This window comes from Chlorocebus sabaeus, chromosome 25, assembly GCF_047675955.1.
Source record: "Chlorocebus sabaeus isolate Y175 chromosome 25, mChlSab1.0.hap1, whole genome shotgun sequence".
Classification (NCBI taxonomy): domain Eukaryota; kingdom Metazoa; phylum Chordata; class Mammalia; order Primates; family Cercopithecidae; genus Chlorocebus; species Chlorocebus sabaeus.
Genome location: NC_132928.1, coordinates 50887912 through 50914085, shown reverse-complemented (window position 1 = coordinate 50914085; position 26174 = coordinate 50887912). Strand labels below are relative to the sequence as shown.

Below are 26174 nucleotides of genomic sequence, written 5' to 3'. Positions count from 1 at the left end.
TAGTGCTGTTGAGGCTTTTGAGACCCTGATAAAATAGCTTTCTTACCTTTAAAAAGCTCACTACCTTAAGACTATGAAAATGGTACACAGTGTTTGTAAGGCATTAATTAAAACATTCTTGTCTAACCAGTATTACAATTACTAGATGACTTTACTAGCCAATGTTTTAGATTGATACCATGCAATTCCAAATTATGTCTTCTTCATTAAAATGTTCAATAAAGTTAAAGATTTTAGACAAATCTAAACCCAGATAGTTTTAGCATCGTATGCTTTTTATTTTTATAGCATCTCCTTTTGGGATTAGTGACAGGTTTTAGAATGATAGAATGCTCACAGTCATTGTGGGTAATTATATTTCCTGAACCATAATTATATGTACTCTAAGCTTATAGATGATTCAGCAGGTTTGTTCTTCTAACAGAAGTTCTACTGAACTGTATTTTAGTACAATGTTAGTAATTTTCTACATGCATTACCAAGGAAAGAAACATATCTGTAATTGAATATGAGTGTCAGAGTTGGAAACGCCTTAGAGACCCTGTCATTCAAGAACCTCTTTGTACTCTGCATGTTGAAGGCTAAGGCCACACAAGGATTAGAACCAGGTCTAGATCGGGTTCTCTGACCCATAGTATTTACAGCAGCAGCACATATACTAAAATATGTGCTTGGAATGTTTCGTTTTTGCTGTAGCAGATGAGAAATACTTCTTTATAGTACAAATTCTTCTGAGGTAACAGTTTCAAGAGCCAATACTTTTTCCTTTCTCTTTAGTTACCTCCCACAAAAGTAGCAGCAGTAGGCCGGGCGCGGTGGCTCAAGCCTGTAATCCCAGCACTTTGGGAGGCCGAGACGGGCGGATCACGAGGTCAGGAGATCGAGACCATCCTGGCTAACACGGTGAAACCCCGTCTCTACTAAAAAAAATACAAAAAACTAGCCGGGCGTGGTGGCGGCGCCTGTAGTCCCAGCTACTCGGGAGGCTGAGACAGGAGAATGGCGTAAACCCGGGAGGCGGAGCTTGCAGTGAGCTGAGATCCGGCCACTGCACTCCAGCCTGGGCGACAGAGCCAGACTCCGTCTCAAAAAAAAAAAAAAAAAAAAAAGTAGCAGCAGTAGAATGGGTAAGGTATGTTCACTCCATCAGATCTACTAACAAGCTGGTCTATTACAGGCCACCTTTTCACTCTTGCGAATTTGATACCTATCTGCCATTTTTGAAGGATGGCAGTGGATACCCTAAGACAGAGATTTTCTGTCCAAATTTCCACATAAGTACCTGTTTCTTGATTTAAGAAACCAACTCCTAAGTCGTTTATGCCTGTTATTAATAACAACACAACAATAACAGTAATTAATGTTTATTGAGTGCTTGTTCAGTGTTAGGCACTGTTTTAAGCCATTTTCATGTTTTACTTATCACCACAACCCTATGAAGTAGATTATTATGATCCCCACTTTCAGATGGAAAACTTGGCATCCAAAAGTTAAGCACCTTATTATCAAGAGTCACACAGGTTCATAGTGATGGAGCGAGAATTTGAATCCCAGCTGAGGACTTCAGAGTTCATGTTTTCAAACCCTTATATTTATGTAGCTTAACACATGTTAACTATTTGCATTTACAACACTGAAGTAATGCTGTATCATTTTATAAAGGAGTAAAATCCTTGAGAAGCTAAATCACTCAAATGGGATTCAAACCTTCTACTCCTAACTTTTCTAAACCTGTGATTTTTACCCTAGTCATATCATAACCACAGAGGAGTCTTAAGTTTATGTTTCTTGTTTTTCACAGCCTTTTGCTGGTTTATATCCATTTTCATTGACTGGTTACTTAATTATACAAAAGTGTTTATGGATAATTTTTGGTAGAATGTGTGTCCAAGTTCTGCCAAATCATTTTTTACATCTCAGACTTTTCTGCTGCAGTGTCTTTCCCTCCATATGTATTCTGTCAGCTGGTAGTTATATATCTAACCTATGATTATGGACCCCTCCCGAAAACAAAGGTCATATCAATGAAATATAGACTCTTCTGCTATCGTCATGAAGACTACTGCTACTTTCATTTTCTAAAACCATGTTCTTTTGTTTTTGGTATTTTTCAGTTGAATAGTGTCTTCAAAATGGGTAGATAATTAAAATAAGGCAAATATGGATGGAGTATGGAGAATTATTATTATTTTACTAACAAGAGAGGGAATGAAAACAAAAGATAGGGAGGCCATAACAATCTGTATTTCTATCAAGGCCTTCTTTTGCTGACTGATAGCCAAAGCACACGTGGGTATTTTTTTAGCTTTTTATGTTTTCATAACTTGCTTTCTGACGTATATAGAAAATTTAGACAGAAACAGTCATCTGTTTTATTTTTAAAAATAGACTTTTACTATATATGTTACCTATACCAAAAACTGATAAAATATTTATTGTATCTCCAGATTCGTGGAATTTAGATATGGGTTATTTTAAAAACTAGGAACAAGAAAACAAAAGCCGTCATACTCCTGGGCACATGTATATCATTTTTTCCTATATATTTAATTTAACTTACCTACTGCTAAAGTCCGTTCGTTTTAATACTAGAGTGGAAACTCTTAGATCATAAAATTATTTTACTTAAATAATATTTGCTATGAAATAAACTACCAAAGCAGGGAAAATGCAGGAAGTAATATAAAACTCTAAAACAAATAGAATTTTATTAGTAATATTCTGATTGAACAGCTCGTATTAATACCAGACACAGATTTTTATGGAACAGCTAAAAGTGCATCATCCAAGACTGCTGTTAGGACTTAGCATCAGTATTGTCATTGAAGAACAAAAAACACCAAAATGCTAATCTAAATTAAAATAAAAGCAGCTTCCTTGTGTGTATTCTGCCTTGGCTCATTGTGGTTCCTATAAGATTAAATCATAAGATAAATCACTGTTTACCACAAGAAAAAGTGATCTAAATTAGCATTTAAAGGAGGCAACTAAAAGTTTATTTTTTTAATAAATACAATTTTTTTAATAATACAAAAATATTGGCTTCACTGTCACTTAAAGCAGGGCAAGGAGCCACATTTCTTAAGTAGTAGACTAGCTACGTCAGGAGTAAAGAACTGGTTTTAAAAATACATTTACTGTTATGTTTTCTAAAAACATTCTCTTATTTAATATTTTCTCACATATGTTCTGTTTTGAAGCGAAAGATCCATAAATCTATGTTACCTCATAAAACTTGCTGCATATGTTAAAATTTTCCTAGGCCCCAAGAGAATGTTATAAATTAGTTATAGAATACTTACGTTTAAATCTAAGTCTTAGTTATTTTTAAAAGAGGAAAAAAGGTCTTCTATGCATTGGGTTAATTTTATTAGTAGCATTTCTCTTCATAGTTGCTATATTGCCAGCTAGTAGAGAGAAGAAACGAAAGTCAAGATTTGCCTCCTTCAGATGGTAAACTCATAGAGGCATTTAACTGGCTGTGTCATGCACTGAAAACAACATGAGGCAACGAAGTTAAATTTATGAAGCATTCAGGATATGTTAGATAAAGAATTTCTAGATTGTGAAATGTGTTCTGGGAAGAGACTTGAAAACAATCTAATCGCCTGGATATATTTAAGAAAAGGATAAATAGTTATCTGTGTGATTTGGGGTTCAGATTAAATGCTTGCCTTAAGACAGTGTCAGTAAGAACTGAGGCTTAATGAAGTCCTGCACTTTCCATAGCATGTAACAATAAAAAAGAGAGATGACAGTATTTCAGATCCACTATTGCTTGGGAATTTTGTTAGAATTTCTTGTAAAATGTGTGTTTAACAGAAATCCTGCCAGTATTTACAGTTTTAAATCTTTAAGGAAAGGACACGAAAACAAAGTTGGAAAAAATTTTAGCTTTACCATTATTTGCTTGTTCAAGATTCTTAACCATTAATATCTTTAATTTTTACAAGGCCAAAGGAGCCCCAGATCTAACAAACGTAAGTGTCTTTGGTTTAAGGCATACTATTGGTAACGAGTAATTTTATCTTTAATAGCTTTTATAATGCATGTAAAAAAAGCTCCCAGATAGAATATTGAAGGAAACCTCTTATGTGTGCTTAACAAAATTATTTCTATCTAAAAATATTACATATTTCTAGCCCTTTAGTCATGTATTTAATTAATTACATCTTCTGGGTTCTTATTTTCTATTGTTAATACTGACTACTTACATAATGCTTTTATGTGTATGTCAATAACTTAGCTTTTCCAAGTAATTCCATTTGTAGCAAGTTAATTTCTGTCATCCAAATTAAATTACTCTTACATGTAAGCCTGGAAAGCTATTTAAAATTTTGAGTTGGAACAAGAAATGCCATAGATTACTCTTAAATCTGTACAAGAATTTCTGCTTAATATTTGGTTATACTGTAATTGAGATTTTGTTGCAAAGACTTTCAACTATTTTTATATCTTAGCTTTGTTTTATGACTACACTCTGAGAAATCCAACAGTTTATGTATGTCTTCAGCACACACACTGTAGCTGCAGGAAGAGAAACTAATTGCGTTCACGACTATTTAGTTTGTATTCCTTTGTTTTTAATCATTGTGCTATAAACCTTACACATTTAATCTGTTACTTGTTAAAATGTCTTTCTACTGTCACTAAAGCACTTGTTTTCAGAAACCCAGCATGGGATGCATGTATCAGTCTGTAATCATGTACACTAAATATCATTAAATTGAACCTCAAATAATGCATTAACCATCGCACAGTACTTAATGTTTTTATGTCAAGTTGCAAGATAAAACCTTTTTCAGATGAGATAAACTAGTATATTCTAAAGGTCTTTGTTTAGTAAGATTCTGAAATTTCTACTACAAATATAAAATAGTTATGCATTTACTATACATAATATTTATAAATAAAAGAAATATTAAATACCTTTTTGTATCTGTTGATATAGTGAATCCAGAAACTTGCTGCCCTTCTTCTTGATTTTAAAAATCAGTGTAGAAGTTTGTTCATCTGTGACTTTAATGGCAGCTGCATTTTTGTTTTGAACCGTTGAATCCAAGCTGTAAGAAGGAACTTCTTTTTCCTTTTACAATACTAATCAATTGAATTTGACAAGCCACCTGTGTAATTTTAAGTAGTATAGTAGAAGTTCTGGTCTGTGGGCCGTCTTTAATCCAGCAGAGAAAGCGTTGTGGCTTTGCTCTGTCTGCCACATGGAGAAATGCAGTAACCAGCTGCAGCTGACCCAGATTGTATATACAGTACCCCTGAATAGTGATTCCCTCTTTCTCAGTAGACTCAAGTTCAGCCCACATATTACATCACCAAAAATTGCTGGAGACTGGGGGCGGGAATCTCCTCCTTAGGATTTCCTCTTTGTAGCCTTAAATATGGGGGTGGGATCAGCAGGAGGTTGAATAGTTTCAAACAAGGAGAGATTGTGTGCAGGTTGAAGGAAGGGCACCATCTGGAAACAAACTATCATAGTTCAGCGGGCAATTATAAAACAAACATTTTAGTCTGCTGGCCAGAGATCTTTTAGGTTGAATACCGAAAAAAAATAGTGCTCAACTTCACTTAGAAGTAGTTGCAGGCTGATGAGTTTGGTTTTTGTTAACAAAGAACAAGAGCTAGACTTTGTCAGGAGGCAGCCACCTAAGTAATGTAATACTCTTTATAGCCTAGAAGAATTTGTAAACATTTTACTTATTAAGTTGCTAATGTAGGTTTTAAACTTACGAGAAACTTGATGTTGTAGTATGTTATGTCTTACTGTGTAATGTATCTTAAGATGAAACAGCTTTTATATATAATTACCAAACATGAGTGAAATTCTTTCAGATACTTAATACTTTTAAATATTAAAATTCTGATGTTACATAATGTCATATCCTCCTATTCTACAAAATGACCTCTCTTCTCTGTATAAGGTCATTCTTGTTATTAATTGATGTGGTGTGGCTTAAAAACAAACATAACCCTGAACTGAGTAAAAAACAAGGAAGCTCTGACTCTCCACTAGCTATGTGAACTTAGACAAATCACTTTACCTGCCTCTGGCAAGGTTCTTCTGCTATGAAAATAGGGTGTTGGAAGAAATTAGTAAGTGTTGAGTACAACTATACTATTGTATTTCATTAATTGAAGAAATGTTAAGTAACTCAGTAGCTGAAGAAACACAAATTTAGGCTTAAGTAACTTAACTTAGCACTTAAGTACTAAGTAGTGGAACTGGAATTTGAATCTAATGCCAAAGCATTATGCTACACTGTCTGTCATTGATTACCTAGTTGCTGTAAGCTGCTTTTAGATAAAACTTTTGGGCTTTCTATACGTCCCTTCCTTATTGCTATAGCTTGTGCTGTTTTTCTCTTTCTGTTAGGCCACACTGTTGATCCACATCGTTTATTTAAAGTCTGAGCTTATTTTCTACCTCTTTCACAGAGTCATTTCTTTGAATTCCTATGCCATATATAGGTATACCAGAGGTTGCAAACACAAGGGCCTAGAAAGGCAAATGCTCACAAGAAGAATGGAGCAGGTAACAGAAATCAGTGAAGTAAATCAGTAATAAGATACTGGAGGGAAATGAAGTTTATGGCAAGTTGGCATCCTTTTGGTTAATTTAAAGGGATCTGCCTGCACCTTCTCAGCTGTACTTGTGGCCATGAAGGATTATGAGACAGTGTTGCCAGATCTTCCCATTATTCAGGAAAAAAAGAGCCATTTAGATTTTTCCTGTAATACTTCCTGATTTTAAAAAACATTGGGACAGATGTGCTGCCAGCTTCTGGCCTCTGATTTATATTATGTATCATTTCTTGAGCATTCGGTAATTATGTTGTAGTCACTAATTGTTTAAATCTGGGAAAAATAAGAGATAGTAAATTCTTCCTGAGCTTTTAAATTTCAGCAGTTTGGAGCTTTCTAACTTGAGCACTTAGTAATATCACTAACCAGGGTAGAAAATTGGAATGACAGGTATTTAGGGACAAATTATGGCTAGATATGTTAAATTGGAAATGAAAGTCAGGATCTCAGTTATATAGAGAGATTCGAAAGTCATCAGCAATTAGGTAGTAGCTAAAGCTGTGGAACTAAGATACTAGAGAAAGTACATGTAGAATGTAAAGGAAGATTAATGACAGACCATGATACCAATTTCCAGGAAACCAGCTTTCAGGAAATATGAGGAAAAAGAAGAATGGTGAGGGCTTAGAGGAAAGATAGGAAAGTTCAAGGTGGGGAAAACCTGGGAACTAGAAGAGAATGGTTACAATACTGCAGAGAGATTACATAAGGAGGGGAGACCAAGAGAGCTGTTTTAAGACTTAGAATGAGAAAGTTGTTAATGCCATTGCCAAAATAGGTGATAGATACAGATTTCAGATTACTTAGTGTGTTGAAGGGTGACTGGATGAAATTTAACTGACAAATTAGTGTCCACAAAACATCAAGAAATTAGAAATCCATAAGAAAAAGACAACCCAAAAGAAAAAATGGACAGAAACATTTATTACATAGAAATATAAATGTTTAAACGGATTACTAATCAAGGAAATAAAAATTAAGACACAGAGAGATACCATTTTATACAGAAGATTGACAAAATTGAGATTGATAATACCAACTGTTAGCACAAATGTGGATCAGCAGAAGCTTATATACCATCAGTAGGAGTGTGAATTGATATAGCTTTGAAAAATAATGTGACACCATCTTGTAAAGTTGAGTATTAATATACTTTAGCATTTGGCAGTTTTGCTCCTAGGTGTGTCTGTATATCCTGAAGAAATTTTGTACATGTGTGCTGGGAAATGTGTATAAGAATGTCTGTAGCAACATGGTTGGAGGTGGGATGGGAGTAATTCAAAAGTCTATCAAATAAAATGAATGAGTTAATTGTAAAATAGTCACACATTATCTTGTTCTCATTATAAGGAATTACAGCAGCATTTAACAGCTTGGATAAGTCTTAGAAACAAAATAGACAAAGCAACCACAGAAGACCATATTTTTAAATTTAATAAATGCTTATAAGTATATATAAATGCATATTTTAAAATTTTATTTAATAAATGCTTATAAGTCACTTAGTATGTACTAGACACTTTTCTTTTTTCTTTGAGATGGAGTCTCGCTCTGTCACCTACGCTGGAGTGCAGTGGCACGATCTCGGCTCACTATAAGCTCCGCCTCCCAGGTTCACACCATTCTTCTGCCTCAGCCTCCCGTACTAGACACTTTTCTGACATTACAAATACTATTATTTAATCCACATATACATTAAAATATGATTCTTAAAGCTCAAAAATAGGCAAAGGAAGGAATACAGACAGAGATGTCTGGGGAAAAAAATGAGGTTCAGGGTAGTGGTTACTTCTGGACAGGAAGCAAGGAGATGCAGTAGAGAAGGAACATACAGATAGATACAACAGTATTGATGATGTCGTAGTTCTTTTTTAAAGTAGTATTTACCCCAACATATTAAAATATTAACATGTAACCAATAAAGTTAATAGATATTTTACATTAATTTTTCATATTAACTCTTCAAAATCTTGTCTGTTTTATATTCAAATACATCTCAATTCAGAATAGACACACGAAACAGTAGTTACATGTGGCAAGTGGTTATATTGGACAGCACAGTCTAGTACAGGTGAGTTGTCATCTGAGTTTAATGATAGGATGGAAGAATGGCAAGAACTGGCACATTAGTACCCCACTCAAATCCCACTTCTTCCTTGAAGCTTTCTCTGATCCCGTCAGCAAGGAATGACTTTTTTTTGCACAGAATTTTTATGAAACTCCTCTTTAAGCTTTTCTGTGCTACTTTAATATATCTTTTATTGCTGTTATTGATGTACCTATGCCAACATCCCCATGCCTTTTCTTCGAGGAATCTTTTAGCTCTCCTTAGGGATGTTGTAGTCATAAGTTGACTGGTCTTTCACAAGTGCTTATTATATTGTTTGATAACAGCAGGTGTCACATGTGTTGATAATTTTTTCTTAGGAGCGGGATCTCACCATGTTGCCCAGACTGGTCTTACATTCTTGGGCTCAAGCAGTCCGCCCACCTAGCCTCCTGAAGTGCTGAGATTACAGGCGTGAGCCACCGTCCCCAGCAATAATTTTTGTGAAATCACGATTCTCACACAAATATGAAATGAATATGTGTCAGAATTTTCATTTAAATTATTAAATTTATAAGGGAATAAAAAATATGTCAAGGGTGAATTCAAAGTAACACTCATATGCAATCAGGAATGCTGAAGTAAATTTACAAATAGTTGAAAAATTGGTCAACATAAGTCAACATTCATTAGATCCCACTGGACATAATTCTTTGGCATGTTTATGAACAATAATTTTTATTACCAGTTTTCAACAGCTGTGCAGAGTTGTGAAATAACTCAGAAGGACCAAACGGATGTACTGGAGACAGGATACCCAGTAATCTTTTTTTTTTCCCCCAATCTCAAAGTTTTTCACAATTTTCCTGACACACAAAAACTTTTATGTGTATCAAATATTACATTAAAAATAAAGTAAAGAATAAAATAAGTGTACTATTCTATGTTTCTCTTCTAAGGTGTGTGTTGAAGGGAGGACAAGGATGTTATCTTGAGGAGTGGGATCAGATTTGAAGGATGAGTTGCTTAGATTTTGTTTTATAAGTAGGGGAGATTTAAACATGTATATTGGGCCGGGTGCAGTGACTCGTGCCTGTAATCCTAGCACTTTGGGAGGCTGAGGTGGGTGGATCACTTGAGACCAGGAGTTCGAGACCAACCTGGCCAACATGGTGAAACCCATCTCTACTAAAAATGCAAAACCTAACCAGGCATGGTTGCGCATGCCTGTAATCCTAGCTACTCAGGTAGCTGAGGCACGAGAATCACTTGAACCCAGAAGGCAGAGGTTGCAGTGAGCCAAGATCGCGCCACTGCATTCCAGCCTTTGACAGAGCAAGACTCTGTCTTGGGGGAAAAAAAAATGATTTAAAAAAAAAATGATTAAAAAAAAATGTGTATATTGACTCTGGGAAAGGAGCCAGTAGGTACGGTGAATGATAGTAGAGGCAACAGTGGTTGTCTGGAAGGAGGCAGCAACGATTGCATTCAAAATTACAATTGAGATTTGGGAAGAAGACAGGGATTCTTCTTCCTCTGAGATTGGAGAAGGCGGGAAGAACCTCAGCTTCATTTGGAACCTCAGATTCATTTGGAGTCATAGGGAAATAAAATTAAGGTTATCTAAAGAAAAAAAGTACGATAGGTGACTTAAAGAATACTGTAAATATTTACTGAGTGGAAAATGAATGATACTAGGATGAGTAAAAAGATTGCCATGCCAACCTTTTATGTTAAGCACCTATCGTCAAAGCATTGCACAAGATTTTCTTTCTCTTGGAGTGCAAGATAGAGCAACTGCCTTAAATGAGTTTGCAGTCTTGAATAGATAAGATATAAATGTAAAAAAAAAAAACTTAAATAATGAGATTTTGAAGTCACAAAGGTCATTACGTGAATAGTATGCACATATAATGTATGATTTTTAAACAGAATATAAGTAATTTTTTTTAAAATTGGGCTATGAGTGAAACATCTGAGATCCAGCTCTGTCACTAACAGGTTGCATGGCATTAGACATGTCCCTTTACCATCTGTATATTTCAGGTTCTTCATCTCTAAAAGGAGAGGATTAGACTAGACAGTGTCTGAATTCCTTTCTTGGAATCTGTGAGAAAACTAGAGAATCTTGACACCGAATTAGATAAGCAAAATATAAGATTTGGATAGGCAGAGATAAGTCTAGAAAACATTTAAGGTATAAGAAAAAGCTGAGTAAAAACAGGGTTTATTTAGAAGGCGGTGGGTATGTCATTTTGGTTGCATTTACCCTGAGAGTTCGTGAACATGAAGTAATAGGGTAAAAGTAGGAAAGTATGTTTTTCTTTTCTCTCCAGCTATAGTTGTCTAATACATTTCACATGTGCATTGTGAACTCTCCAGAAATAATCCTAAATAAGTGACCTTTCATGTTAAGGACTAGTACAACCAAATTTTAGAGGATGTGTTATTTTTGTTGGTGCAAAGAGCATGGAGGGTAAGAAATAGTTAACTTCAATTTGTAGTCACATGAACCATTTCAGAAATTCATTTGTTGATCTTTAAAATGTAAACCATTTCTACCAGATTGAGATGATTTTCAAAGTAGTTAAGACTCAAATGATAGTTATCAACCCAAGGCAAGAGAGTATAAAACAAATATTAAGTAATTTCCCTATGTCAGGCAGTGGCTGGGCTGCTTGCTAAATTAGTATCTTCAAGTTGTAACACACCTTGGAAAATGGATGCTTGTATATGTTTTAAATCTGAGGTTCTAAGTTTAAAATAACTCTCCATTATGAAACTAGTCAGAGGCAGAGCCAATTGAAGAACTCATCTCCTTTCCATTAATTCCCGTATGTGCTGGGGTTTCTAACTCTAGCCTCAAACTATACTTGAAAATGAAATCAGGCCGGGCGCGGTGGCTCAAGTCTGTAATCCCAGCACTTTGGGAGGCCGAGACGGGCGGATCACGAGGTCAAGAGATCGAGACCATCCTGGCTAACACGGTGAAACCCCGTCTCTACTGAAAAAAAAATACAAAAAACTAGCCGGGCGAGGTGGCGGGCGCCTGTAGTCCCAGCTACTCGGGAGGCTGAGGCAGGAGAATGGCGTAAACCCGGGAGGCGGAGCTTGCAGTGAGCTGAGATCCAGCCACTGCACTCCAGCCAGGGCGACAGAGCGAGACTCCATCTCAAAAAATAAAAATAAAAGAAAATGAAATCACAAGAAGACATTTACGGAATAGCATATTATTACAAAAAAATTGGTGTATGTCTGACCCCAACTGTATGGAAAGCTAGACCCCAGTAACCATATGTTACCGAGGCTTCAGTGTATTAATAGCAATATATTTTAAATGTGGCATACGTGGAATATATCTATAAACAACCTTTTCTCCTCTTTTGTTTGTCATAGTCTCCCAAGCTACAACTAAGAAAACATTTTTTTATCTCATTTTGTTTCAGGTATCTATTTGTCAGATTTAACATACATTGATTCAGCATACCCATCAACTGGCAGCATTCTAGAAAATGAGCAGAGATCAAATTTAATGAATAATATCCTTCGAATAATTTCTGATTTACAACAGTCTTGTGAATATGGTAAGTTTCTGGGGGATAATGCCTAGCCATTAACATTGCTGTAATTCCAGTGATTTATTTACACACATTGATGATCACTTTTCACACAGCAGGGGACATCAATTTCTTATTTCCATTCTAACATAAAGGAAAATAATGCTTGTTTTATTTTGCCATTTAGTATGTAGCATCCTGTTTAAGATCTTGCTTTTAAGAATTTAAGTATTTAATATTTAAAATTTTTATTTTTATATTTTGCTTGTCTGCTATTTTACAGCAACTTTCTCACAGCACAAGGACACTATTTAATATTACTACCTCACAGCTATTTGGCCCTTTATAGTTGACAAAGTCATTTTCTATTATCTCATTTGATCTCCCTGATCTGTTATGTAAATTGTTCTTACCGCTTTCAATTAGGGAAGTTTAGCTGAGACCCTTGATCCTCGTGACAGTTGACCAACTTTCTTGAGTCAGATTATCGAGTAAATAACCAATTTTCGCCCAGTGTGTATTTTATGGAATGACAAATAGAGAAACAGCCACATAAGCCCAAATGATGAGAAAGGGCTTTTTTTTTTTTTTTTTTTTTTTTTTTTAAATGTTTAGATACTTCCAGTTTGATAGGGAATAAAGTTAGGCTGTTAATACGTAATTTTTATGGGTTAAAAAACTGAGTTTTACATTATATGATTACTTCAAGTGAATTTATCTTAAAGCTAACTTTTACTTCATGCATCTATACTTTTTAGAAAACCTCAAAAACTTCCTAAAACTGTGTGGAGATAGAATCTTACTGAAAGTTAAATCAAATAATTCCTTATTTTGTCCTTTTCTCAATATTTTAAACATAGCATCAAGTTGCGTTGTTAAATTAATCTTGCTTGAGACTTATAAGGGGAGGAGATAAACCATATTTATAAATGGGAACCAGGTTTCTTTAAAAGAAGAATAACTGCCTCCACCTCTTCTGTTTAGTTTAGAATAGTTCCTGATCTTTTTCTATGAAATTTCTCAAATATATGGGACTTTATAATTGGAACTACTAAAAAAAAAATCTAGACAAACAGTATGCAACTGTAATTTTTTAAATTACCTTCAGTTTCAATTAAAGTTTATCTCAGTAATGTCCTTCTAGACTTAATTTAAATTTTGCTGCCGTACGGCCTTAATTTACCTTTAAGTTATTTTCAGCTTAATTTTTAAAGTTCTGGTTAAGATGTGCTTTATCAGATAATTATTTATCACCTTTTGCCTAGATATTCCCATGTTGCCTCATGTCCAAAAATATCTGAACTCTGTTCAATATATAGAAGAACTACAAAAATTTGTGGAAGACGATAATTACAAGTAGGTTGGATCTTCAGAAGTGGTTTGTATAACTTTATCCTGTCCTCCACCTTTCTATCCCTGTGTATTTAAACATATAAATCCTACATGGTACCATACAAAGGCCTAATCCAGTGGTAGGTTTATAGCAGTAAAGATACTAACATGTATTACTTTTTAGTCACTTGTTATGATTGAGCCAATATACAAATACCTCATCTGTTCTTTTTAATATTTTTATCTCTGTTTGTAGAGAGCTAACGTTTGATAGTTCTAATTTAAATTTCTTCTTTTCTCCCATATTCAATCATTGAATCCTTACAGAATTTATCTTTTAATAGACAGAAAAATTAGTGAAACTTTTTAAAATAGAAAAATTACTGTTTAATGCTAATTATTGACACATCATTGTTTGTTTTTAATTGTTTTTGCGGATTGGGAGACTATTGGTCCATCTTCTCTCTGGAGAAGAGACATTTCTCCAATGTAGCACCACACTTATCTTTTTCCCTGTATTATAGCAAGTTCTTTATTAAAGATTTTTGAGGCCAGGCACAGTGGGGCACAATGACTCACACTTGTAATCCCAGCACTTTGGGAGGCCGAGGCAGGTGGATCACTTGAGGTCAGGAGTTCGAGACCAGCCTGGCCAATATAGTGAAACACTGTCTGTACTAAAAATACAAAATTAGCCAGGCATGGTGGTGCATGCCTGTAATCCCAGCTGCTTGGGAGGTTGAGGCAGGAGAATCACTAGAACCCAGGAGGCAGAGGTTGCAGTGAGCCAAGAGTGCACCATTGCACTCCAGCCTGAACAAAAAGAGCAAAACTCCATCTCAAAAAAAAAAAAAAAAAAAAAAAAGATTGTTTGAAATCACTTTTAAAATAGCTGATATCCATTTTTATCTCATTTTTATCTCCTTATATCCACAGTAGTTCCCAAAGATGGGAGAGGAAATTTTTTAATTATTAACCTTTTCATCTTTTATTGATATACTTTACATCATAACTGCTGGGATTTTTTTTTTTTAAGGTGGGAGGATAAAGAGCTTATTTCTCTTGAAGTTTGTCACTTTTCTTTTAGCTTCATTTGTTACTTTGTTTAAAAAGTTTACTTAGCTTTATTATCCCAGTTGTTTCCAAGCTTTCAAATTGAATTTTGCACTTTCACAAATATCTTTTCCAATAAAAGGTCATGTTTCAAAAATTTATCAAAATAAAAGACTAGATTATTTTTCAATGTTAATGCATTACATAGAAATTTTTTTTGTCTTCCTTTGGTAATGATTATTAACTTCCTTGTTCCAGATTTTGACAATTTTAAAAAATTTTTGTAGAACAGAATTAGTCCCAGTAAATGGCTGTAGAAATTCTGGAAAACATCTAGGAATAATTTTTCTAAATGCATCTAAAATTTTACTAATGTTTGAAAATGCGTTTATTGCCATCTTTTCTCTCACACCATAATGTCAACACTTTATATTTCTGTACCAATTTTTATTCTACAAAAAGTTTCTACATGGTTACTTACTTGAAAATGTATAAAGTCAATGAAAAAGCTTTTTAAGGCTGGAGTCGTTCACAAATCTGTTGCCCTAGGTTGTAAGTTTTTCAAGTTTGATGGTCTGTGTCTTATACTTACCACTATTTTTCCCTTTCTCTCTAATTACTGACACAGAACTCATGCCTAGTAAATACTTAAGTTTTGTCCAGTGAGGTGTAGAACAGATATCTTAAAATTCAAAATGTGAGTAAGTAGCTATTAGATATTTATCTGGCTCAAGAAACTTACTGAATTTAAAAGAATTTAAAGTTTATTAGATTGAAGTAAAATCTAAGAAAATTTTGCACAATTTTTGTAGAGGATGGCAAATTTTTTGTGACTACTGTAAAATTATAATACAGTATTTATTAAAGCTAGTTTTTACTTTGCTAAAAGGGTAGACTTAGCCAGTGAAGCCACGAAGTAGTTCTGACATTCTATAAACTGACATATCATATAGTGCCTTCATTTTTATAGAAAAACTGATACTATTATACTGATTTTTGTTTTCATGAGGAGCTAGAACCAGAGCAGCCCTTCCATTACATTGACAGATATTTACTAAGGTTTTGTTATAGGCCAGTTACTGTGCTAGTTGCTGGGATTATAAAAATAAGATACTGTTCTTGCCCTCAAGAAGCTCAGTCTCATGTAAGATACATCCACAAAACAGATGATTATAAGACATTTCAAACAGTACCATAATAAAAATATGCCAAGGATGCTGTGGAAACATAGGTAAGTGGGGGACCTAACTCAGATTTACATAGGAAAACTAAAAAGAAGGGAAATACAAACAGCTTCAGGAGACAGCGTCATCTGAGGCTGAATCTTAACAGGTGAGTAGGAGTTAGTCTCACGTGAAGGGTGAGGAAAAGCATGCTGGGGAATGGAATGATCAAAGGAATGGGATGAGAAACAGTGTCTTTGCATGAGGAATGATGAGTCATTTGATGTTATTGGAACATCATACGGGACTTAGAGAAGACATTGTTTTTCTTTTCCTTTTCCCTTTTTTTTTTTTTTTGGAGACGGAATTTCACTCTGTTTCCCAGTTTGGAGGGCAGGGCAGTGGTGCGATCTCAGCTCACTGCAACCTCCACCCCACCGGGTTCAAGTGATTCTTCTGCCTCAGCCTCCCGAGTAGCTGGGATTACAGGTGCCCACCATCATGCCTGGCTAATTTGTGTATTTTTAGTAGAGATGGGGTTTCACTATGTTGGCCAGGCTGATCTTGAACTCCTGACCTCAGATGTGCTAGGATTCAGCCTCCCAAAGTGCTAGGATTACAGGCGTGAGCCACCGCACCTGGCTGACAGATTGTTTTTCAAAAAATGCAGTGTGTTTGTTGCATAAGCCTAATAATTTAGTGTGTATGAAAAATAGAGCATTTTAAGATGTCATTAAAATTATTAGAAAAAATTAGAAGAAAACATTTTGTTAGAAAAAATGCCTTTTATGATGAAAAATTTGTAAGTAGAAATGGCATGTCACTTACAAAAGGTCTATTTTGGGCAACTTGATCTACATAGGCAGCCAGTATAGATATTACAAATTACATGTCTTTTGATCAGGATGAAAATTTTTCTGGTTTTTATTTTAATACTGAACATATCTTTTCTTAATGAATCAGCATCTCTCTTATTATGTGGTGCTTTGACGATGTTGTAAGCAGCTGGCACTCAGACTAGCCTTCAGTGCTTTTTAAAGATGCTTCTACTTTTTATATTGCTGTCAGTTTCTAGCTGCTACCAGTAGCAGTGTGATTCGCCCAATAAGCTCCCTTTCTTTTCCTTTCTATGTTGGTGTCGTTGGGAAATGGTAGTTATTTCATTTACTACTTTTCTTTCATCCACTAGACTATAAGCTTCAGAAGGATGGGAATACCGCGTCTGCCGTAATCTCTGTTATATTCCAGTTCTGAGCACAGTGCCCAATACAGGTGTTCAGTAAATACTTGTCCAATGAATGAATGCAGTATAGTTTGTAGCCTAAATAATTAAACATTTTCATAAAAAGAGAAAAGAGTCTGGTTAATCATTTATCTATTCAACATATGCATTTTATATTATCAAATAACTGGAATATAATTAATAATAACAGTAGATTTGTTTATCATTATAAATGCCATTTGTATTGTGCAATTACTTTTAAAATTTTAGTAGAATACTAAACAGTTTTTATTAAATTTCAGACAGACTGAGCAATATTAGGCTTCATGTATCATATCAAAGCATTTTCTACAACTACTTTAGTGTCCTATTTGCTGAAATAGCTTCCACTGATAGAAATCATGGTCTCTTTCACTGTGAAACTCAGAACTGGATATATTATCCTAAATGGAACTTAAGTACCAAATAATAAACTCTGACTTAGGACAGGGACTTATTAGAAATTTTGCAAACAACCTTTTTATTTGTGTAGATCTTTCTTTTGAAGAGTTTTGTCAGCTGGTTTGTTAGATGGTTAGTTTTAAATAACGTGTTTTTAGAAATAATTTGCATAACATATTTAATAACACATATGAAAGTTTCTGAATCAAGTGTCAGGTATCAGTGTAAGCTCTAAGGTGAATCATCATTTAGTCATTCATCAAGTATCTTTAAATGTGTTCCATGGTTTGGCAACTTTGGGGTTATTGGAGATTTTTGTGTTTTTAAATACAACTTTTTAATATATTTTCCCTTCCTAATATATCCTAGAATAACCGTAAGATCAGCTTTGTATGAAAGAGATAAGAGACTTAACATCTTAATTAAAAATTGCCCTTGGCCAGGCTTGGTGGCTCATGCCTGTAATCCCAGCACTTTGGGAGGCCAAGGTGGAAGGATCACTTGAGCCCAGGAGTTTGAGGCTTAAGTGAGATTCCCTGTCTCTTAAAAAGAAGAAGATTGCTCTTGAAGAAAAATATATAGGTCAGATTATTTCATAAAAATGTTTTTAGTTTTTTTGTGAGAAAATACACAACTTTAATCTTATTTTGTCAAATGTTAATCATTGTATGTATTTTGTCTTTTTAAAATTCAGGCTTTCATTAAAGATAGAACCAGGGACGAGCACCCCACGTTCTGCTGCTTCCAGAGAAGATTTAGTAGGTCAGTACATAGTTTTTTCTTGTTACCAAATCTAAATCAGATAACCTAATAAGGAAGAATATACTCCAAAGTAAATAAAAATTTCGTACTTCTTACACTGCATGTAAAATTTATTTTGATATTAAAGTCCTTTCTGGGTTTTTTTTTTTTCTTTTTAAATTTAAAAGTTGCTGGCCGGGCTCCATGGCTCACACCTGTAATAATCCCAGCTCTTTGGGAGGCCAAGGCGGGCGGATCATGAGGTCAGGAGATCGAGACCATCCTGGCTAACATGGTGAAACCCGCCTCTACTAAAAAAACACACACAAAAAAATACAAAAAAAATTAGCCGGGTGTGGTGGCAGACGCCTGTAGTAGCAGCTGCTTAGGAGACTGAGGCAGGAGAATGGTGTGAACCCAGGAGGCAGAGCTTGCAGTGAGCCGAGATCATGCCACTGCTCTCCAGCCTGGGCGACAGAGCGAGACTCCATCTCAGAAAAAAAAAAAAGGTTGCTATAGTTTGTCAGTAGTGTACAAACAAATATGCTACCTAATCAAGGAAAATAGATAGATACAACAGATGGAAAATAATAGATAAGTAGTTATGAATATTCATTTTTAATTAAGAATGCACTGTCCTGGGCAATGAAGGTTGATTACACTAGAAATTTCTGTGGTCTAATGGGAAAGTCTGCTAATTTGAATAATTATAGAAGTCAATTTTAGTGGCATAATTTTTTCAAATGTTCACTTTAATATAAAAATCATAGTTCCTTACTTTACCTGTTACATTATAATGGGGATATTATGCATATACCACAAGTAATTTTTTAAAAAACATAAAATTGTCATTATTTAAGAAATCCCTGATAGGTACCTTTTTTAAATTCCCAATATAGGCCTTCGCGCTAAGTTTCATGTATATTCTAAAAATATTTGACAGCTAATCTAATAAGATGTGAAGAAGTGAAAAAACAAACCATGACATATCTATGATATCCCCATGACAATATCTATGGGGAAGAATATTCCAAGCAGAAAAAACACTGTGGTTTAAATTTCTTAAATTTGCTTTTCTTTTTATTCTTAAAGTGCTGTTTTGTTCTTTCATAATATTCTATTATTTATTCCCATAAGCCTGAACAGTGTCGGTATAGATTTAATTTCTAATTTGAGTGTTTGACCTACCCGACACATTCTTTATCTAAGAGGAAGTTGAAACTAGGAGTAAAGAAGTAATGTATAAAATTAAAAGAGCAGTGAACCTAGGACTCAGAAGACCTGGGTGTGTAGTCCAGATTTTGTCTGTGATGTGAAAGCTAGTCTATTCTAATTCTGCTTCTTCCTATGTAAATGGAGAAAATATTTACACTGCCTCTACTTAGTATAACTAAGATAAAAGTTAATGGATTTTGTATGGTTTGGGATTTTGTGTTTTAGGACTTAGAATATATTTCTCATCTTCAAGTCAATGAAATAGAACTAACATCAATACTATCTCAAAATTTGAACCACATTTAGTATTTTATATCGGGGATTGAAAAATAAAGTAATCATTTGAAAATCTGTTTAAATTTAACCCTTAGGTCCTGAAGTAGGAGCATCTCCACAGAGTGGACGAAAAAGTGTGGCAGCTGAAGGAGCCTTGCTCCCACAGACACCACCATCCCCTCGGAATCTGATTCCACATGGACATAGGAAGTGCCATAGCTTGGGTTATAAGTCAGCATTTTTAATTTTATCTTTCAAATTTTTAAATCGTTTATAATTGAATTTATTGTCTATTTATTAGTTCAGTAGAAAATGGTACCCTTGAATAGTTTTCTTTTTTCTTAATAGCCGTTTTCTGATTCAGTAAAATGTCTTATTTGCCTAAAAGCGTTTATTTCTTACTTTACCTGAATTTGGAAATGGGATTTTGTCAACAATGCATTTATATTTGGGGACTATACATGAACATTACAGAGGGCCATCATAAATAAAATCAGGATAGCAATATATCTTTTTAAAAAAATTATAACCTTTATATCAAGACAGTCACTGTCTTAACCAAAATAAGTCAAAAGTAACAGCTGTAAAAAATATTTTCTTTATTCCTAAATATAAAGAAAACTGACTTTTTGTTTAGCTTCATTAGTTTTGCAGTATATTGTTTTTTCAAAATGGGGACACATGTTCACTTTTGCCATGATTTCTCTGGAAATTTAATAACCGTTCTCCAAAAGTGAATGTGGAAACAATTTTTTTTAATAGACATGAGGCTCAAAATGAAATTATTTTAAAATATGCTCTAATTATATAGATAGATATGGCCAGGTTTCCTAAAACATTTTCCCTGAACTGTTCATTTGTGGCTTTTATGGTAAGATCTGAGTATGACAGTTAGCAGGTAAATCTTTTATGTCCTAAATCTTTATATAAAGAGCAGTTTTTAAATTAGTAACAATAATAAAAGATACGACTTTTTTTTCTCTTTGTTTCCAGTTTCATTCATAAAATGAACACCGCAGAATTTAAGAGTGCAACATTTCCAAATGCAGGGCCAAGACATCTGTTAGATGATAGCGTCATGGAGCCCCATGCGCCATCTCGAGGCCAAGCTGAAAGTTCTACTCTTTCTAGTGGAATATCAATAGGTGAGAAATACTTCTCTGAGAGGGTTGTAATTTAACATTAAATAAAAATGTTAAAACTTGACTGGAAAAAAACCCCACCACACATAGAGAAAATTTGGTTAGAAAACAAAGTAGCAGTTAAATACAGGATGAAGTTAATAATTTGTAATGGTTTTAAAAGTGCTTGCTGTTTTTAACTCCAGAAGGGGAAGCATTTGAAGAAGGTGGAAAAAGAACATATGGACTGGTTGAATTAGTTAACTGCATGTGATTTGAATATGGGGAGGAGGAAGAGTGTGGAGTTAAGGATGACTTCAGGCTATTTGGGTTAAACAAGCATAATAGTTAGATGATGATGCTATTACCAAGGTAGAGAAGACACAGTAATCTGTGGGCAGTGAAGTGTTTGTGAAGGGGGACTGAATTTGGGGAATCAGTTCTGTTTTGGACATGTTTAGTCCCTATGGAGATGTCAAGTAGGTTGCTGAATATATGAATCTGGAGCTCAGAGGGTTAAGGTCAGGTCTGAAGATATATGAGAGGTAGCATATTTATAAGCCATGATTGGTTGAGGGTACCTAAAGAGAGAGTGTACATAAATAAGAAAACATTCTCACATTTAGAAGTCTGATTATTTTTTAAATGAAGGATGGGTCATCAAAGGAAACTAAAAAGGAGAGCAATGAAGTAGGGGGAAAAAAACAAAAGCCCAATAGATGAAGTATCTCAAGGAGGAGGAAAGTACTGAATGTGTGAATATCAAATGCAAAAAAAGAGAGCTAGGATGAGAACAGGGAATTGACGGGGGTGATTTGGCAAAATAAAAGTCATTGGTGACCTTGGTAAGAGTTGCTTCATGGAAGTGTCAGGGCAAGGCCTGGATTGGAGTAGATTTGAAAATGAGAGGTGAGGAAACAGAGATAGCTGATGTGAAGAAGAGCAGAAAATTGGGACCATATTAGAAAGGGATGTGAGAATAAGAGAGGGATTTGTTTTTACTTCCTAAACTTTTAATTTTTGAGTCTTCTAGATGAGCATTATTTCTTTTCACAATTAGAAATTATTCATACAGGCCGGGGCAGGGTGGCTCACGCCTGTAATCCGAGCACTTTGGAAGTCCCAGATGGGCAGATCTCTTGAGGTCAGGAGTTTAAAATGAGCCTGGCCAACATGGCAACACCCCATCTCTACTAAAAATACAAAAATCGTTGGGGTGTAATGGTACATGCCTGTAATCCCAGCTACTTAGGATGCTGAGGCACAGGAATCATTATTTCAGAGCTCTCCATTACCATTCAGCAGTTGTTTATTCTGATAGTCCCCTTTTTATATAAAAATGCAAGTGAATAAATGATAAAATTTTTTTAAAAAACAAGTTTGTCACCTGAAATACCTCTTACTAATGTTCTGAGTGCCTATATGCAAATATTAATTTCAGTCCGAAGAATAATTTTGCAAAGGAAAGAACTTTTTTTCAGTCAAAAATTTTCTACACATAAGAATTTGGCATGCCACTTAAAGCACAAAGTAATTTTTAAAATTACAACTCTCAAGTATGTAATATTTTATTCTTGCTCATCATAAGTGGTATAGTGAGAATTATTCTATAGCTTATAGCTTTTACTTTTCATAGATGTCCTTTTGGTTACCACAAGATTGTTGTTTAGTTATTTTATTGAGTTACAGTTAGCGTTTCAGTGTGGAGACTTTTCTCTTTTAGAGCAGATTTTTGCATTTGTGTTTATTTTTTAATTATTCTAAGGCTAAGTAGGTAAACAGTAAAAGATCGTTGCATCCTAGTTTGTAAATTAAGAACATTACACATAGGCATTTACTTTCAAGGATTTTTGTTTTAAAGCTTTAAAACAATATGAAAAAAAGAATAAGTCTATTACCATAAGATGATAGGTATTAATATACACACACAAGAGTTTTTTTTTTTCTTAGCTTTAACTTTTACATGCAATATTAATCTTCAGTGAAGGCTTTGAAAATACTGTGGGAAAATTAACCAGTGCTTAGAACAATGGCCTCAAACGTTTTCTAATGTGATATCTATCCTAGATAATCTTGAGTAGTCTCACCTAGCTAACTAAGGGAAGCAGATTAACTCTGAGCTTCATGCTTACATTTTCTACAAATAAGTTATACAAATTATGCTTAAATTTTCAGTCTTTACCACATAGTGCCACAAATCAAAAGATATTGTAGATAATGTACAAAACTCCACCACCAGCACAGGTTACCTCTGGTTCTTCTTCTGAACCATACAATACAGAAGATTATTTCAGTGATTGTTATCTCAGTTTATCCAAGGATGGTACATAACTAGTGCCATTGCAAACCCGTAGAAGGGTATTAATCCATCGTCTCTAAGAGAGATGAGTCTAATGGATACCTTACAGCATCCATTACAGGTATCTGATGCTTACCTTACAGCATTAGAATTTGAGTCTTTCAGAATCCTGCTTGTAAAATAGTCTCTTTTCTTAGAACCCTGTCTGATAGACAATTTAACTTGACCTATTAGTCATCCTAATTTTATTGAGAGCCAGAATTATCTTTAAAGTAACATTTAAGTCAACTAAGCTGTTTTGGACTCTGAATTCATTCCCCATAGTTTTTTTGTTGTTTTTTTTTTCTCCTCTAGCTAATTTTAAACATTCTGTTTGAAGACCATTTTATTTTAACTGATCTTTTGGCCAAAGAGAAAATTGTTACATTTTTATAGCGCCAGTTTTTGGTTTTTTAAATTTAGAGATTCCATCCTCTTTAACTTTGTCTCTAGAGGCAAAGAATTGGATTTCATTAGGCTTTTTATACTTAGGGTAGTAATGGACTTTGATACAAGAGAAAGAAGTGTGCCATGAATCTCCAAGGATTTTATAATTATATTGGTCCTAAATTATGACAAATCTAATAAGAAACTTTGTGTTATTTTATTTTTGCTAATGGTAGGAAAAATTGTTTATTGACATAATGAATTTCAGCTACAAGTAGGCAAGCAAAAATGTTTTATGCTATTTTGTTATTTTAGGTTATCGTGTCAACTGTATTCCAATATATTGCAAAATAAATCTAACAGCAGTAATATTAGAATAAAGAATTAATATGTGGATATGTTCACCTACAATGTGATTGTCATTTTATGAGCATAGGTTCGTTAATTTATTTTTAAATTGTGAAATGCAAACTAAGAGAGGTAATTCTGATGTTTAAAAAATAGAATAACTTTTCATTTTAGGTAGCAGTGATGGTTCTGAACTAAGTGAAGAGACCTCATGGCCTGCTTTTGAAAGGTAAGATAAATTGTCCATTTGAACTACTTTGAGTTTATTTTGTCTGGGCTAAATAATGTGATAATACAAAATTAAGAGATAATATTTACTACATATCTGTAAGCGATTAAGTTTTCTACTGGTAAAAGAAATTAGAAGTTGATATTTAAGTTTCGATATGTAAGTAATGAGAATGAATGATAGTCTTATCTCTAAATGTTTATTTGGTGGGATGACACATGTATTTGAATTTTAATACATTTAAAATTATAACTTAAAAATAATAACCAGTCATCGACAAGTAACCTGCGTAGGTATTCAAAAGATTATTTCCTTAAGTTCTGGTTCATTTAAGTAATTTTAAGGCATTTAGTGGAAGGGTCAACTTTATTCTCTGCTACTTTGTCAAAGACAAAATGATTCAATAAATTTTAAATTATACAAGTAAAGCAAGTTGAGGTTAGAATTTAAATTGTCATAAACTCAAAATTTTCAGAGTACACTTTCATACTGAAATACTGTAAGTTGTGCTCCCTTCTCCTTCCTTTGTTGCTTTAAGCTGTTAAAGCTGTCGTCTGCTATATCATGCTATATTGAGGTCTAAGTACATATAAGATCTGAAGAATGTGACCAAACAAGGCAAATAATTATTTATTAAATGTCCATTAGGATTCTTATGTTTTCACTGACCATTTCGGTTCTGCCATTTCAGACTCATAAGATATTTGGCTCTTGATCAAAATAATTGCTCCCCTTTTGTATATGAACTAAGTTTCTAAAAATACCTGTATTCATTACTCAAAAAGAGGGTCATTTAGATTGAATGTTAAATGTCATATTAATACTGAAGTTGAAAATGTTTATTTGCCTAACTCCTTATCAGTCACAATTTTAGAAAACAAGTTTAAATCAAATTTTATTTGAAATCATAAATTTCTTGCTGTTTAATTGGAAAAATAGATCCTTACTTTTTATGTGACTTCATAAAGATTTCTCACTATTATGTGGTTAAGATTTTGTTTATAAGTTCTACATTGCAAAGTACTTTGAATCCTTTCTACTCTAATTATCAGCATTTCCAACTTTTGTTCTCTTTGTTTTGTGAGATAATAATAAGTAAAAACAAATTATTTTTATTTATTTTTGTATTATTTTCCTTCCAACCTTTACTTTTGATCTATTCATTTGGGTTTGCCTGAAATGTGAAAAACACAAGAATTGCCTTTGATATGTTGTCTGAATTTGTTCAAATTGTCTTTCCCTCTAGAAAGAATGTAATACCATCAGAAGTTGATTATAGAGTATATTGTAATCTTTATATTTAAAAAATATTGATTAACCAAATTGTTTTTTAGATTGCTTGACTTATGAGTAACCAGAATGGTGGTGTGTTAAATAATCTGTTCTCATCCCAACAGGTTACTTATGAAGACAGTATTTAATGATGTTACCTTCACATCTCAAAACAATTTTTTTCCTTTCTAACAGATGTTTTGCTTTGCAGACATTTGTGGCTAAAAAATCTACTTTTCTTATTCCAAGTTTAAATTAGTGGGCTCTTGGAACATTTTGAGAACAGTGAAATGAATGCTGCCCAGCAAGATTCAGACATGAAATAATAGAAAGTGAATGAAGAACTAAGATTTAAAGTACTACTCATGGATAGTGAAGTTGAAAAATGTACTCTGAATGTTAACATACCATTTTCTGTTCTTATTTTCTAGCTAGACATCAAATACAAGTTGCTAAAATAATGCTTTTTCTTCAAAATATCATTTATCAACAGTGCTACTTTCGGGTTTTCCTAGGCAAAGAAGTATCAGTATTTTTATGTGTCTGTTTTTATTTTTTTTTTGTTTTTAACTATTATGTACCATTTTGGATAATTATTAACTCATCATTTTTATCATTTATTGGCTTTGTCAGTTAATGTAGAAATAATGCCTATATTACTCAGTTCATTTCTTTTATTAGTTTTATTTACTATAAAGGATAAAGAGGAAAATAAAGTTTTCCTCATGAGTTTTAAGTTTACAAGCCACATTGTTTTTAGGTGTCTTCATAGGGACATATAATAAAAATGAATTACTTATATAAATCCGGGCATCATATTTAAACTGGAATCCAAGAA

General features: G+C 33.8%; 2 protein-coding genes across 5 annotated transcripts in view; one reads left to right on the top strand and one right to left on the bottom strand.

Annotated features, from left to right (window-relative positions):
* The window catches only part of ANGPTL1 (angiopoietin like 1), a 31760-nt gene extending 19726 nt beyond the window's left edge, over window positions 1–12034 (bottom strand). Inside the window, exon 1 of one of the 2 annotated variants that reach the window (XM_007989353.3) lies at window positions 4930–12034. The gene's annotated coding sequence lies outside the window, so the exon portion shown is untranslated. Of the gene's footprint in view, window positions 1–3302; window positions 4871–4929 lie in introns of those variants that run through there. The other variant, XM_073011739.1, reaches the window with a different exon arrangement.
* The window catches only part of RALGPS2 (Ral GEF with PH domain and SH3 binding motif 2), a 182867-nt gene that overhangs the window by 128054 nt on the left and 28639 nt on the right, over window positions 1–26174 (top strand). For all 3 annotated transcript variants that reach the window (XM_007989357.3, XM_007989356.3, XM_037985901.2), the window contains 6 exons: window positions 12088–12225; window positions 13464–13554; window positions 18104–18171; window positions 19737–19872; window positions 20635–20786; window positions 24010–24064. In XM_007989357.3, coding sequence (XP_007987548.1) covers window positions 12088–12225; window positions 13464–13554; window positions 18104–18171; window positions 19737–19872; window positions 20635–20786; window positions 24010–24064 — 640 coding nt within the window. The remainder of the gene's footprint in view (window positions 1–12087; window positions 12226–13463; window positions 13555–18103; window positions 18172–19736; window positions 19873–20634; window positions 20787–24009; window positions 24065–26174) is intronic.